The sequence below is a fragment of the Salvelinus namaycush genome, chromosome 17, assembly GCF_016432855.1.
Source record: "Salvelinus namaycush isolate Seneca chromosome 17, SaNama_1.0, whole genome shotgun sequence".
Classification (NCBI taxonomy): Eukaryota; Metazoa; Chordata; class Actinopteri; order Salmoniformes; family Salmonidae; genus Salvelinus; species Salvelinus namaycush.
In genome coordinates this window covers 30,736,203-30,751,926 of record NC_052323.1, presented here as the reverse complement: position 1 = coordinate 30,751,926, position 15,724 = coordinate 30,736,203, and the positions used below count along the sequence as shown (strand labels likewise).

General features: G+C 41.3%; 1 protein-coding gene across 1 annotated transcript; it reads left to right on the top strand.

Moving 5' to 3' along the window:
• The first annotated feature begins 59 nt into the window (after nt 1-59).
• LOC120062522 (beta-1,4-galactosyltransferase 7-like) lies at nt 60-7,891 on the top strand. The gene is made up of 6 exons (XM_039012560.1): nt 60-769; nt 4,508-4,840; nt 5,089-5,314; nt 6,532-6,615; nt 6,905-7,009; nt 7,155-7,891. Exons 1-6 carry the CDS (start codon nt 630-632, stop codon nt 7,308-7,310), a joined length of 1,044 nt encoding a protein of 347 aa, XP_038868488.1. The 5' UTR covers nt 60-629; the 3' UTR covers nt 7,311-7,891.
• Nucleotides 7,892-15,724: the final 7,833 nt, after the last annotated feature.

The window sequence follows — 15,724 nt, the reverse complement described above, 5'->3', positions numbered from 1 at the left end:
GATATTTTCTTGAGTAGAAGCTCTTTAGCGAATTAACGAATTATTTCAATGTAACTTTCGTATGGTAGTGTGTGAAACACAGTTAATTATTGAAACAAATGATATTTGTATAGTTTGTTGCTAGACTTTTTTGTTTCCCGAAATCCACGTGTCTCACCACAGAACAATCTTTGGTCTCATTGTGCAGTAGGACATGGATAGGAACAACATTTCCTTGCTCTGCTATGTTGCAACGTGTACACCCGGGGCGTCGTCATTACGCCGATTCTGTTGCAAAACGTTTTTTAAACAGAATGAAACGAGGCGGGACCAACCTTAATTTGTCCAATAGAAACTCTCGTTTTAGTTGCTAAACGTTCTGCAACTGTTTAGACGAATGATTACACCCCTGCTAGCAGTGAGCAGCAATGTTGCTCTGTTATTAGCCAGCGTCAAGCCAAAGCTTTGCCAATGTAATAAGAACATTGGCACGGCATTTCACGTTCAGTAACCAAAGGCTTAATGTGATATTTCGAGGAAGAATATGACAAGAACATCAGTTGGACATCAAAATAATCCGACTGCAAAAGGAGAGAGCCAGGAATAATGGAGAAGTTCGGTTGTAGAATCACGACGACATTCTCTGTTTCATGAGGAGCTACTGTCAAAATCGGGGGAATAGCATAACTGGATTTTTCTGTGAAATCTTGAAGCTGTTGTCATTTGCAACCTCAAAAATGATGTATTCATCAAGAAGGAAACCAGTCCTCTATTTCAAAGAAGACAGAAGGTAAAACATAACGGTAGCCCCGATGTTCACAATGATCCTGTCCTATGATTAGTCTAGATGAGTGAACCGACATTAGCAAGCTAGTAAATGTTTACTTTTTATCTACTAGCTAGGCCTATGTGAATCATACCAATACACTACTAATGTTACTGTAGGTACACTAAAGCCTAAATCTCTGGCTATTACATTGGGACACTAGCCTATTTCTTTAAAAACGTTTAAGAATGCAGCTGGTGTAAATGGATTGCAGTCAGATGTTTAAGATGGTTGAAATATTTATTAGTATTGTTCAACCGAGTAGTTGATGACAATAGAAGAAGAGAGTAATCAGTGAGTAGTTGATGACAATAGAAGAGAGTAATCAGTGAGTAGTTGATGACAATAGAAGGAGAGTAATCAGTGAGTAGTTGATGACAATAGAAGAAGAGAGTAATCAGTGAGTAGTTGACTACAATAGAAGAAGAGAGTAATCAGTGAGTAGTTGATGACAATAGAAGAAGAGAGTAATCAGTGAGTAGTTGACGGCAATAGAAGAAGAGAGTAATCAGTGAGTAGTTGATGACAATAGAAGAAGAGAGTAATCAGTGAGTAGTTGACTACAATAGAAGAAGAGAGTAATCAGTGAGTAGTTGACTACAATAGAAGAAGAGAGTAATCAGTGAGTAGTTGATGACAATAGAAGAGAGTAATCAGTGAGTAGTTGATGACAATAGAAGAGAGTAATCAGTGAGTAGTTGATGACAATAGAAGAAGAGAGTAATCAGTGAGTAGTTGACTACAATAGAAGAAGAGAGTAATCATTGAGTAGTTGACTACAATAGAAGAAGAGAGTAATCAGTGAGTAGTTGACTACAATAGAAGAAGAGAGTAATCAGTGAGTAGTTGACTACAATAGAAGAAGAGAGTAATCAGTGAGTAGTTGATGACAATAGAAGAAGAGAGTAATCAGTGAGTAGTTGATGACAGTAGAAGAAGAGAGTAATCAGTGAGTAGTTGATGACAATAGAAGAAGAGAGTAATCAGTGAGTAGTTGATGACAATAGAAGAAGAGAGTAATCAGTGAGTAGTTGATGACAATAGAAGAAGAGAGTAATCAGTGAGTAGTTGATGACAATAGAAGAAGAGAGTAATCAGTGAGTAGTTGACTACAATAGAAGAAGAGAGTAATCAGTGAGTAGTTGACTACAATAGAAGAAGAGAGTAATCAGTGAGTAGTTGATGACAATAGAAGAAGAGAGTAATCAGTGAGTAGTTGACGACAATAGAAGAAGAGAGTAATCAGTGAGTAGTTGATGACAATAGAAGAAGAGAGTAATCAGTGAGTAGTTGACTACAATAGAAGAAGAGAGTAATCAGTGAGTAGTTGATGACAATAGAAGAAGAGAGTAATCAGTGAGTAGTTGACTACAATAGAAGAAGAGAGTAATCAGTGAGTAGTTGACTACAATAGAAGAGAGTAATCAGTGAGTAGTTGACTACAATAGAAGAAGAGAGTAATCAGTGAGTAGTTGATGACAATAGAAGAAGAGAGTAATCAGTGAGTAGTTGATGACAATAGAAGAAGAGAGTAATCAGTGAGTAGTTGACTACAATAGAAGAAGAGAGTAATCAGTGAGTAGTTGATGACAATAGAAGAAGAGAGTAATCAGTGAGTAGTTGACTACAATAGAAGAAGAGAGTAATCAGTGAGTAGTTGATGACAATAGAAGAAGAGAGTAATCAGTGAGTAGTTGATGACAATAGAAGAAGAGAGTAATCAGTGAGTAGTTGATGACAATAGAAGAAGAGAGTAATCAGTGAGTAGTTGACTACAATAGAAGAAGAGAGTAATCAGTGAGTAGTTGACTACAATAGAAGAAGAGAGTAATCAGTGAGTAGTTGACTACAATAGAAGAAGAGAGTAATCAGTGAGTAGTTGATGACAATAGAAGAAGAGAGTAATCAGTGAGTAGTTGATGACAATAGAAGAAGAGAGTAATCAGTGAGTAGTTGATGACAATATAAGAAGAGAGTAATCAGTGAGTAGTTGACTACAATAGAAGAAGAGAGTAATCAGTGAGTAGTTGACTACAATAGAAGAGAGTAATCAGTGAGTAGTTGATGACAATAGAAGAAGAGAGTAATCAGTGAGTAGTTGACGGCAATAGAAGGAGAGTAATCAGTGAGTAGTTGATGACAATAGAAGAAGAGAGTAATCAGTGAGTAGTTGATGACAATAGAAGAAGAGAGTAATCAGTGAGTAGTTGATGACAATAGAAGAAGAGAGTAATCAGTGAGTAGTTGACTACAATAGAAGAAGAGAGTAATCAGTGAGTAGTTGATGACAATAGAAGAAGAGAGTAATCAGTGAGTAGTTGACTACAATAGAAGAAGAGAGTAATCAGTGAGTAGTTGATGACAATAGAAGAAGAGAGTAATCAGTGAGTAGTTGATGACAATAGAAGAAGAGAGTAATCAGTGAGTAGTTGATTACAATAGAAGAAGAGAGTAATCAGTGAGTAGTTGACTACAATAGAAGAAGAGAGTAATCAGTGAGTAGTTGACTACAATAGAAGAAGAGAGTAATCAGTGAGTAGTTGACTACAATAGAAGAAGAGAGTAATCAGTGAGTAGTTGATGACAATAGAAGAAGAGAGTAATCAGTGAGTAGTTGATGACAATAGAAGAAGAGAGTAATCAGTGAGTAGTTGATGACAATATAAGAAGAGAGTAATCAGTGAGTAGTTGACTACAATAGAAGAAGAGAGTAATCAGTGAGTAGTTGACTACAATAGAAGAGAGTAATCAGTGAGTAGTTGACTACAATAGAAGAAGAGAGTAATCAGTGAGTAGTTGACTACAATAGAAGAAGAGAGTAATCAGTGAGTAGTTGATGACAATAGAAGAAGAGAGTAATCAGTGAGTAGTTGACTACAATAGAAGAAGAGAGTAATCAGTGAGTAGTTGACTACAATAGAAGAAGAGAGTAATCAGTGAGTAGTTGATGACAATAGAAGAAGAGAGTAATCAGTGAGTAGTTGATGACAATAGAAGAGAGTAATCAGTGAGTAGTTGATGACAATAGAAGAAGAGAGTAATCAGTGAGTAGTTGATGACAATAGAAGAAGAGAGTAATCAGTGAGTAGTTGATGACAATAGAAGAAGAGAGTAATCAGTGAGTAGTTGACTACAATAGAAGAAGAGAGTAATCAGTGAGTAGTTGATGACAATAGAAGAAGAGAGTAATCAGTGAGTAGTTGATGACAATAGAAGAAGAGAGTAATCAGTGAGTAGTTGATGACAATATAAGAGAGTAATCAGTGAGTAGTTGATGACAATATAAGAAGAGAGTAATCAGTGAGTAGTTGATGACAATATAAGAGAGTAATCAGTGAGTAGTTGACTACAATAGAAGAAGAGAGTAATCAGTGAGTAGTTGACTACAATAGAAGTGTGTTGCTCTCAGATTTTGTTCTGTGAAATAATGTTGGTGGATTGATTTTTTTTGTTTGATTTCTGGTAAAATTGTGTGATAGTATTATAAACCAGCCATTCCTTACAGTCTAGACAAATCTAGACGTAGCCATTGCATACAGTGTGTATGGGTTTGGTTGTGCAAGCGTTTAGTGTACAATACTTATGCCTAGCTGAGTTAATGCTACTAAACCTCTCACTTGGTCAGTTTGTGGTTCAGGTGTGTAACATAACACTGATTGACTGCACTACATTGCTGAATGAGACTGGCTGTTCTACTTTCAGATTCTGGTCTGGGAAATGCACAGTCTACAAACTATTTGGTCTGTGTATGGTGCTGGTGCTGGTCTCCCTCCTATGGCTCCAACTCAGCTGTACAGGAGACATGAGCCGGGTTGTAGTGGATGACGGACGCATCCCCCATCAGCCTTGTCCCCTGGAGAGACAGGCATCTGCTGCGGACGACCCTTCCTGGGGTCCTCACAAGCTGGCCCTCCTGATACCTTTCAGGGAGAGATTTGAGGAGCTGCTGGTGTTTGTCCCCTTCATGCACACCTTCTTGAACAACAAGAAGATACTACATAAGATCTTCGTAATCAACCAGATAGATCACTATCGGTAAGGGATGGAAGACGTTATGTTGCCTTGTTAGTCATTAGGCCTACAACAGAAGCCCTGTTACTGTCTAATCTGAAGGCCACAATATATTCTGTTCTATTCTATTTTAGTCCAGTGGTTGTTGATGAATTCTGATTGGCACAGGGGAACTATAGTCTGGATGTGTGCCTCGTTGATTTGCACCTTACCAATGAAATATTGACTCCTCCTGGCAGTAAATAATGAGTTCCACCCTTATCTCACCACAGGTTCAACAGAGCCTCTCTCATTAACGTTGGTTACACGGAGAGTGGTAACGACACTGATTACATCGCCATGCATGATGTGGACTTGTTACCTCTGAATGAAGCTCTGGACTATGGTTTCCCAGAGGAGGGCCCTTTCCACGTGGCCTCACCAGAGCTGCACCCCCTGTATCACTACAAGACATACGTGGGAGGAATCCTGCTGCTCACCAAACAGCATTATCACATGGTAGGTTAGCCTATTGTTAAGATAATCATTCATTATCAATAATAATAGACAGCACTTCAGAGCTCCAGTACATTAAATTCATTATTTACACATATTCTAATCAAATTTTATTCATCACATGCACCAAATACAACTGGTGTAGACTTTACAGTGAAAAGCTTGCTTACAAGCCCCTCCCAACAATGCAGAGTTTAAAAATAAAATAGTAACACATGAGGAATGATATAAAATACACAAGAATAGAGCTATATACAGGAAGTACCTGTACCAGATCAATGTGGAGCTATATACAGGAAGTACCAGTACCAGATCAATGTGGAGCTATATACAGGAAGTACCTGTACCAGATCAATGTGGAGCTATATACAGGAAGTACCTGTACCAGATCAACGTGGAGCTATATACAGGAAGTACCAGTACCAGATCAATGTGGAGCTATATACAGGAAGTACCAGTACCAGATCAATGTGCAGGGTATTTGAGGTAGATATGTACATGAAGGCAGGGTAAAGTGACTAGACATCAGGATAGATAATAATAAGGTATTTGAGGTAGATATGTACATGAAGGCAGGGTAAAGTGACTAGACATCAGGATGGATAATAATAAGGTATTTGAGGTTGATATGTACATAAAGGCAGGGTAAAGTGGCTAGGCTTCAGGATAGATAATAATAAGGTATTTGAGGTAGATATGTACATGAAGGCAGGGTAAAGTGACTAGGCATCAGGATAGATAATAATAAGGTATTTGAGGTAGATATGTACATGAAGGCAGGGTAAAGTGGCTAGGCATCAGGATAGATAATAATAAGGTATTTGAGGTAGATATGTACATGAAGGCAGGGTAAAGTGGCTAGGCATCAGGATAGATAATAATAAGGTATTTGAGGTAGATATGTACATGAAGGCAGGGTAAAGTGACTAGGCATCAGGATAGATAATAATAAGGTATTTGAGGTAGATATGTACATGAAGGCAGGGTAAAGTGGCTAGGCATCAGGATAGATAATAATAAGGTATTTGAGGTAGATATGTACATGAAGGCAGGGTAAAGTGACTAGGCATCAGGATAGATAATAATAAGGTATTTGAGGTAGATATGTACATGAAGGCAGGGTAAAGTGACTAGGCATCAGGATAGATAATAATAATTGTACGATTGTGCCGGGTGGTGGTGTGCTGTTTTTAGCTGTGTCATGTTCTATGTTCCTGAAGTGCAACGGCATGTCCAACCGGTTCTGGGGATGGGGGAGAGAAGACGATGAATTCTACAGGAGACTAAGAAGTGCTGGATTACAGGTAAACCAGAACTGTCCTTTACGTGTCACAAAGAGACAGAGATAGCTGGCTAATCCCTTAAATTACTCCAAAAGAATGACAAGTCAATGACTGATAAGCATCAGTATCTGACACATCTACCTACATATTACATCTACCTACATATTACATCTACCTACATATTACATCTAACTACATATTAGGAAAACTCCAGAGTACGTCTGCATGTAGACCAGTAAAAGAAACAGCTGCTGCCACGTCTCTAAATACTATGAATAATATAATCAATCTGTCATGTTCTGTTTGCCAGCTCTTCAGGCCCAGTGGGATAAAAACAGGGTATAAAACCTTTCGCCACATCCATGACCCTGCCTGGAGGAAGAGAGACCAGAAGAGAGTGGCTGCACAGAAACAGGTAGAGATGCAGTCACTGGACACCTACTACCGTGTTGTATTGTTATGTGTTGCATTCTCAGATAGACAGATACTGGATTGATCTCTTTGGTTGTATTTCCAATCACACTACTGACATTATGGTTTTCTCTCCTCGTTTTTGGAAGGAACAATTCAAGGTTGACCCTGAGGGCGGGCTGACTAACTTGCAGTACAAGGTGGAGTCGAGACAGGAGCTGACTATTAGTGGAGCCCCTGTCACTGTCCTCCACACCAAACTGGAGTGTGACACAGACAAGACTCCCTGGTGTCTGTTGAACTAAGAGGAGCCCAATGATAGACCCATGCTGCCTCTCATCTGGGTTATGTTCATTATCCACCAAACGGAATAAAACAGACTAAAACAGGGAGGGACTACCTGAGCTTCTGGAATGAGAAACACTTGTTTTTGTGTGCCCTAATGAATATGACCCTGGTGCTACAAAGGGTGATGTTTCCCCTACCTGATGTGTCTGGAAGACATGGATAAAAAATAAAATGTAGATTATTATTTAAAAAATGTATCAAACAACCGCATCAGAAGACATGGGTGCCATCTTCTGGACGACCCAGAGAAGAGGCTTTGGCCTTTGACCTCAGCAACGCCTTCCCTCATTGGAGAGATGGAATGTATTTATATTGAACTAGCTATATGATGTCATCCTTTAGAACTGTATGTCTAACTTTCATTCAGAACTGTGAGTGACTGGATCTGTGAGTGACTGGATCTGTGAGTGACTGGATCCGTGAGTGACTGGATCTCATGCAGGCCTAACTTCAGGGGCTTTGAACTACAGAACCTTTACCAATATTGACGATAAATGAAAGGAAAGGTGTACTGAAATAATAAGCAATGGCCTTTGTATCTGTTTGTTTGTTTATTTATTTTTACCCTTATTTTACTTGGTAAGTTGACTGAGAACACATTCTCATTTACAGCAACGACCTGGGGAATAGTTACAGGAGAGAGGAGGGGGATGAATGAGCCAATTGGAAGCTGGGGATGATTATGTGGCCATGATGGTTTGAGGGCCAGATTGGGAATTTAGCCAGGACACCGGGGTTAACAGCCATACTCTTACAATAAGTGCCATGGGAACTTTAGTGACCACAGAGAGTCAGGACAACCGTTTAACGTCCCATCTGAAAGACGGCACCCTACACAGGGCAATGTCCCCAATCACTGCCCTGGGACATTGGGATATTTTTTTTTAGACCAGAGGAAAGTGTACCTTCTACTGGACCTCCAACACCACTTACAGCAGCATCTGGGCTGGACCAACACTGCTTAGCTTCAGAGGCCAGCCAGCAGTGGGATGTAGGGATGGTATGCTGCTGGGTGTGATCCCGATGGACCATTTGCACTTTTCAGGAATCCCTCCTCTGTCCTTCAGCTGAAGTCTGCTATACTGTCTGGCTTAATATATTATCATCAGAGTTAGTTTACTATGAAAGGGTTTTCTTTCCGACATTGTAATGCACCGGATTGGCATGCCATTTCCATGATCCGTAGCGCTGTATTCTCATCCGGTATCCATTGTAACCCATCATGTGCTCAACTGGTAGTGAGTTGAGTGTCAGGGGGCCATTTTGACTTTGTTGGTGATGGTAAAACAGTAAAGGTTTACAACTGTGCTTTAGAAGGTTATCAGAGACCGACTAGACATTATGAAGGTATTTTGGGGTAAATTAAGGTGTGTTTACAACATACTGCTGGAATGTATTTTTGAATGACTAGACAAGTCAATGGTACCGTAAATGTATTTGTACAATATTCAGTATGTATATGAAGTTATGACTCAAAAACATGGGAAAAGCATGCATTGTCATTTTTTTTCCTAATTTATAAAGTTCTTCATTGTACATAATATGGTTAACAACACATCTGTATTGTATTTTCAATACTTAACATCATCTATTTGATCTGTTTGAAGTTCTGACAGAAGACCGTTGTACCTGAGCTTTGTTATGTTGACATCTCTCACTATAATTGGAAAAAAAAGATACAGCATTTGTTGCACTTGATATCTACTCAAGAAATGCATATTAGTGAACTGATGCTACTTTGATTTGAGAGTGTAAATGAAGGTGTGTAACTAGCCTGTCATTCCACGTGTGACTTTAATCTTACTGATCCTGTAAACAGACAGTAATGAGGACTTTCACACACGTTTGAAGTCAACCCCTGCATTGTCTCACTGGTTTATAGACAAGCCTAATTTTGAATCCACTAGAAATGCAAAAACAGATACTTTTACCATTACCAAGAAGTCTACAATATACTGTGTCTGTAATTTAGCATATGACATAAGTTTATAAAGTCTGCTCAAGACTGCAGAAGTTATGCCTATTTCTGCTTCATGACTATTTTTTAATTAACCTTTATTTAACTAGGCAAGTCAGTTAAGAACAAATTCTTATTTACAATGACGGCCTACCAAAAGGCAAAAAGCCTCCTGCGGGGACGGGGGCCTGGGATAAAAAAATATATACACTGCTCAAAAAAATAAGGGAACACTTAAACAACACAATGTAACTCCAAGTCAATCACACTTCTGTGAAATCAAACTGTCCACTTAGGAAACAACACTGATTGACAATAAATTTCACATGCTGTTGTGCAAATGGAATAGACAAAAGGTGGAAATTATAGGCAATTAGCAAGACACCCCCAATAAAGGAGTGATTCTGCAGGTGGTGACCACAGACCACTTCTCAGTTCCTATGCTTCCTGGCTGATGTTTTGGTCACTTTTGAATGCTGGCGGTGCTTTCACTCTAGTGGTAGCATGAGACGGAGTCTACAACCCACACAAGTGGCTCAGGTAGTGCAGCTCATCCAGGATGGCACATCAATGCGAGCTGTGGCAAGAAGGTTTGCTGTGTCTGTCAGCGTAGTGTCCAGAGAATGGAGGCGCTACCAGGAGACAGGCCAGTACATCAGGAGACGTGGAGGAGGCCGTAGGAGGGCAACAACCCAGCAGCAGGACCGCTACCTCCGCCTTTGTGCAAGGAGGAGCACTGCCAGAGCCCTGCAAAATGACCTCCAGCAGGCCACAAATGTGCATGTGTCTGCTCAAACGGTCAGAAACAGACTCCATGAGGGTGGTATGAGGGCCCGACGTCCACAGGTGGGGGTTGTGCTTACAGCCCAACACCGTGCAGGACGTTTGGCATTTGCCAGAGAACACCAAGATTGGCAAATTCGCCACTGGCGCCCTGTGCTCTTCAAAGATGAAAGCAGGTTCACACTGAGCACATGAGCACATGTGACAGACGTGACAGAGTCTGGAGACGCCGTGGCGAACGTTCTGCTGCCTGCAACATCCTCGAGCATGACCGGTTTGGCGGTGGGTCAGTCATGGTGTGGGGTGGCATTTCTTTGTGGGGCCGCACAGCCCTCCATGTGCTCGCCAGAGGTAGCCTGACTGCCATTAGGTACCGAGATGAGATCCTCAGAGCCCTTGTGAGACCATATGCTGACAAATGCACATTTGTGGCCTGCTGGAGGTCATTTTGCAGGGCTCTGGCAGTGCTCCTCCTTGCACAAAGGCGGAGGTAGCGGTCCTGCTGCTGGGTTGTTGCCCTCCTACGGCCTCCTCCACATCTCCTGATGTACTGGCCTGTCTCCTGGTAGCGCCTCCATTCTCTGGACACTACGCTGACAGACACAGCAAACCTTCTTGCCACAGCTCGCATTGATGTGCCATCCTGGATGAGCTGCACTACCTGAGCCACTTGTGTGGGTTGTAGACTCCGTCTCATGCTACCACTAGAGTGAAAGCACCGCCAGCATTCAAAAGTGACCAAAACATCAGCCAGGAAGCATAGGAACTGAGAAGTGGTCTGTGGTCACCACCTGCAGAATCACTCCTTTATTGGGGGTGTCTTGCTAATTGCCTATAATTTCCACCTTTTATCTATTCCATTTGCACAACAGCATGGGAAATTTATTGTCAATCAGTGTTGCTTCCTAAGTGGACAGTTTGATTTCACAGAAGTGTGATTGACTTGGAGTTACATTGTGTTGTTTAAGTGTTCCCTTTATTTCTTTGAGCAGTGTATATATATAGGGCAAAACACACATCAGGACAAGAGCGACACCACAACATTACATAAAGAGAAACCTAAGACAACAACGTAGCATGGCAGCAACACATGAAAACACTCAATAATGATTACCTTTGTGGTGATTTGTCACAAAGCCCCGCATGCAAAGCCCCTGTCTGAACTCTTTGTCAGGTCATAATTGATCCATCGGCTCACGGTCGACCAGAACACCGCCCCATCACGACAGCTTTACACTAATCTCCTCAAAGTAGTTTCTGACTCGATGGGACAACACCTTTCAGGCCTATGATCTATCTGTTGAGGCGGGGTATAAAGTCCTCGCCTCCCGCCTGGAGAAGGAGCCACATTGAGCCACACTCAACGGCGCACCATGACGAGAGGAAGCCTAAGCGCGAGTTCCCTCAACGGGACATCTTCTTTCTCCTTTCCATCACATTTTCCTTTTTATGGTGGAGCAACCGACATCTCCCCATGGTTGCCAAACAAGGTTATATTAACGGCAAAGACAAATAAAGCGTGCTTCTTCAGTGTTGAAGTTATCCTTTCCGTGGGTCCTTCCCGGGAAGCAGCCGCACAACAAGCCATGAACATCCAGCAACCAGGCGGAGGCGCAAGGCACCATCCGGCGATGCTGACCTGGTCGCATATTGGAGACACAAATTCACTTCACCCAGATTACTACCAGCATCTAAGTGGTTATAATCAAGGTCTGTATAATGGTGAGATCAATGTATGTCCTCAATGTTTCCGACTTTGATTGTTTTGGCCCAAGGGATATTAGCCTACATTATAGGTCTCGCATTGCATTGTGTTTGTAAAACTGATGATCTGACTCCTCTTAATTACATGGAAAATGGAATAGGTGTCATTGTGATAATGTGTAAGGAAGACTATTGTTTGGAAATTAATGTTTGTTTTCTCTCTGCAGGGCAACCGGGCAGTCTATCCAGGGGAACCTTCGTGCGGAGATCTGGCAGGAGAATCCGCACCATCTACACTGACGACCAGCTGACCAAACTAGAAGAGGTGTTCAGTAAGCAGCGGTACATGACCGGGACGGAGAAGATGCTTCTGGCCTCAGCGCTGAGACTGACCCAGACACAGGTCAAAGTCTGGTTCCAGAACAGGAGAACGCGGTGGAGGAAGGCCCACGGGGACATTGCCGGTGTACGGGAGAGCCATGCGCACTGTGCAATGAGAAGGAGGAGTTGATTTCCGTGGACAATGACGAGTCATGGGTGTATTTCTGATTTAAAGTTAAATTACTAAATGCCTTGAGGCCATCACACACATTCACGATGATTCTTGAATTACTGTCAAACAAGAGAGACTTGTCTATATTTTACCTCTGTGTGGCCTGGCATGGGGTGCTTCAGCTTGTCAGCCAGCTATCAACTAGGCTATGATTCACTGCAGATTTAGCCATGTCATTTTTGTAATGTATATAATGTATCCTTTTCACACAGACTTTTCATTGGGTTTCTTTTCAGTTTATGTGGTGCATTTATCCATGTACTGAACCCAGGATATAGGCCTTCTGTACTAAACCAAGGATATAGGCCTAGCCTCCTACTCTGAACCCAGAATATAGGCCTAGCCTCCTACTATGAACCCAGGGTATAGGCCTAGCCTTCTATACTGAACCCAGGATATAGGCCTAGCCTTCTATACTGAACCCAGGATATAGGCCTAGCCTCCTATACTGAACCCAGGATATAGGCCTTGCCTTCTATACTGAACCCAGGATATAGGCCTAGCCTTCTATACTGAACCCAGGATATAGACCTAGCCTCCTACTATGAACCCAGGATATAGGCCTAGCCTTCTATACTGAACCCAGGATATAGGCCTAGCCTCCTACTATGAACCCAGGATATAGACCTAGCCTTCTATACTGAACCCAGGATATAGGTCTAGCCTTCTATACTGAACCCAGGATATAGACCTAGCCTTCTATACTGCTGTTTTTTCTGTTCTACTGATTACTGTCTCTATATTTTTGTTTTGACTGATATTTTTTGCTACTTGATATGCAATTCGCTTGTATTTTTTTCTGAAAAACCTTTGGCCTATAGACGAGAAATGGTGTACAATCATTTTCAAATAGAAAATGCTGTGTCCAAAACAGAAAGTGTGGATTATTTAATGAACAAACTGCAAATAGCTATACATAAATATATAATCTAAATTGACTAATTCTAATATACTCGGATGACAATAGTGTGATGGACACAAGACTGCAGGTATAGCCCCAAACTGAGCGACTAATGCATTATGGGCCACTACAGTCTGTTAATTCGTTTTCCATGAGTAAAGAAGTCGCTCCAGGCATACTGGCCCTCACTTAACCAGGTATTATGTTCCTAGAAGCCAGGTGTGTAGCGGTAAAAGCTTAAAGTCAGACCCAACACTGACATTCTTCTCCCTAATTGACCTTTATGGACTCGAGCTGACAGAGACAGGAAATGTTTGTGCGCGAGAGTAAATAAATCAGACCGCCCGGAGAGAGAGACAGCAATTATAGGCGCGCAAAACGTTCCCCAATTTGAGCCTAAATATGCTTCAAGGTTAAATTGCAATTAGGTAGTAGATGGAAGTTTTCATTATGTAGATATTACAAAATAATACACGTGAAATTAATAAATATTATATAATTAACTATAATAAAGTTATAGTAATTCGGGGTACATTTTAAAAATCACATTGTTGAATTGAAATAAAACACATTTTTGCAAATAGGTAATTATGAAAAATAGAAGGCCTTGTATTTCAAAAAAAATTAAAACAGATATCATCAATTCTTTCCCAGATCTCATTTGAACGTAACATCAATATTATCTTTAAAAGCCACTAGAGGGCGCCATCAACATCCACTAGTGGGCATTGACCACATCAATAGAACTCCCCCAGATTAACCAATTCATTCACTTGACATCATTAATTTACCACCAAATTAAATGTAAATTAAAATAAATGATTAAGCCAGCAGATGACATGACAAAACTATGTCTGTCAACTTTACCTTTGACCGTTGTACTTAACCCAAGGCTATACTGTAAGTATTTGAATTAATAAAGTTATGAATAAAATACTGAATTAATATCATAAACGAAGATGCATATTTAAGGGGACTGTTTCCATTCCTCATTCGATGTACTGAAACTATAAATGTAATCTGTAATGACCTGATGTGTCGATGAATGTTCCATTCAACAGAGTTCTGTCCTTTACAGCTTACTATATAGAATAACGTAAATGGCAGGCATTTCCTATAACGCATCCCATTTCTGTTCCTTCCTGAATAGAGTAACCTCATTCCTTGTAAAAGGGACTTAACTCCAGTTAGCTGATTCAAGGCAGACCATGCAGGGGGACAATAGTCACATTTTAACTCGGCTTTACACCCCTGCGTGCCTACAAAAACTCCAACTGCTTAATCCCTCTTTTCAGACCAGCAAAATCTATCATTATTTGCCAGAGGCAAAATTAATAGTTGTTAATGGCCGCCTGAATCAAAGGCTCCGGGGCTAGATCTGCCAGTTAAACCTATTAATTCTATACAGGGGGACTGGGCGGTATAGGATTGGTATAGGGGACAAGAGGGGTGGAGACAACTCCTTTGGGTCTCACTGGGCTCTTTGGCCCTTGGTGGTTCACATCAGCTTCCACAGGAGCAGATCATGAAAGATGGAAGCAGGGGGGCTTTTGTGGTTCGTCCCTGATTATTTCTCCCCTGAAAGGACTGACATCTGTCCTGGGTTCCTGGGACTGGCTGAGTCTCTGATCTACTGGTACCCCCCACCCCCCACCCCCACCCTCTTCTCCCTCAACAACATCTAAGATGGTAACTACCAAAAGAGGGAGGGAAGGTACCCTGGACATAACATAAAGAAGCAATATTTCCCAGACCTTTGACCTTAGTAAAAAAATAGTTGACCTATTCTGTTAAGTACTTAATTTAGGAGACCTATAGGTCTATTCTGTAAAAAACAGTCATTTTGCAGACCAATGTACAGTGCATTCACAAAATATTCAGACCCCTTGACTTTTTCCACATTTTGTTACATTACATCCTTATTCTAAAATGTATTAAATTGTTCCCCCCCATCAATCTACAAACAATACCCGATAATGACAAAGCAAAACACACCTGTATTTGGGGAGTTTCTCCCATTCTTATCTGCAGATCCTCTCAAGCTCTGTCAGGTTGGATGGGGAGCATCGATGCACAGCTATTTTCATGTCTCTCCAGAGATGTTCAATCGGGTTCAGGTCCGGGCTCTGGCTGGGCCACTCAGGGACATTCAGAAACCTGTCCCGAAGCCACTCCTGTGTTGTCTTGGCTGTGTGCTTACAGTTGTTGTCCTGTTGGAAGGTGAACCTTCGCCCCAGTCTGAGGTCCTGAGCACTCTGGAGCAGGTTTTCATCAAGGATCTCTCTGTACTTTGCTTCGTTCATCTTTCCCTCGATCCTGACTAGTCTCCCAGTCCCTGCCACTGAAAAAAATCCCCACAGCATGATGCTGCCACCCCCATGCTACACAGTAGGGATGATGCCAGGTTTCCTCCAGACGTGACACTTGGCATTCAGGCCAAAACGTTCAATCTTGGTTTCATCAGACCAGAGAA

What these genes read in the sequence shown, in the direction of transcription:
- LOC120062522 (XM_039012560.1), top strand. Translation starts at nt 630, where the DNA reads ATGAGGAGCTACTGTCAAAATCGGGGGAATAGCATAACTGGATTTTTC. An exon ending in AACCAGATAGATCACTATCG is followed by an intron (nt 4,841 to 5,088) that starts GTAAGGGATGGA and finishes ATCTCACCACAG; the next exon opens with GTTCAACAGAGCCTCTCTCA. An exon ending in GAGTGGCTGCACAGAAACAG is followed by an intron (nt 7,010 to 7,154) that starts GTAGAGATGCAG and finishes CGTTTTTGGAAG; the next exon opens with GAACAATTCAAGGTTGACCC.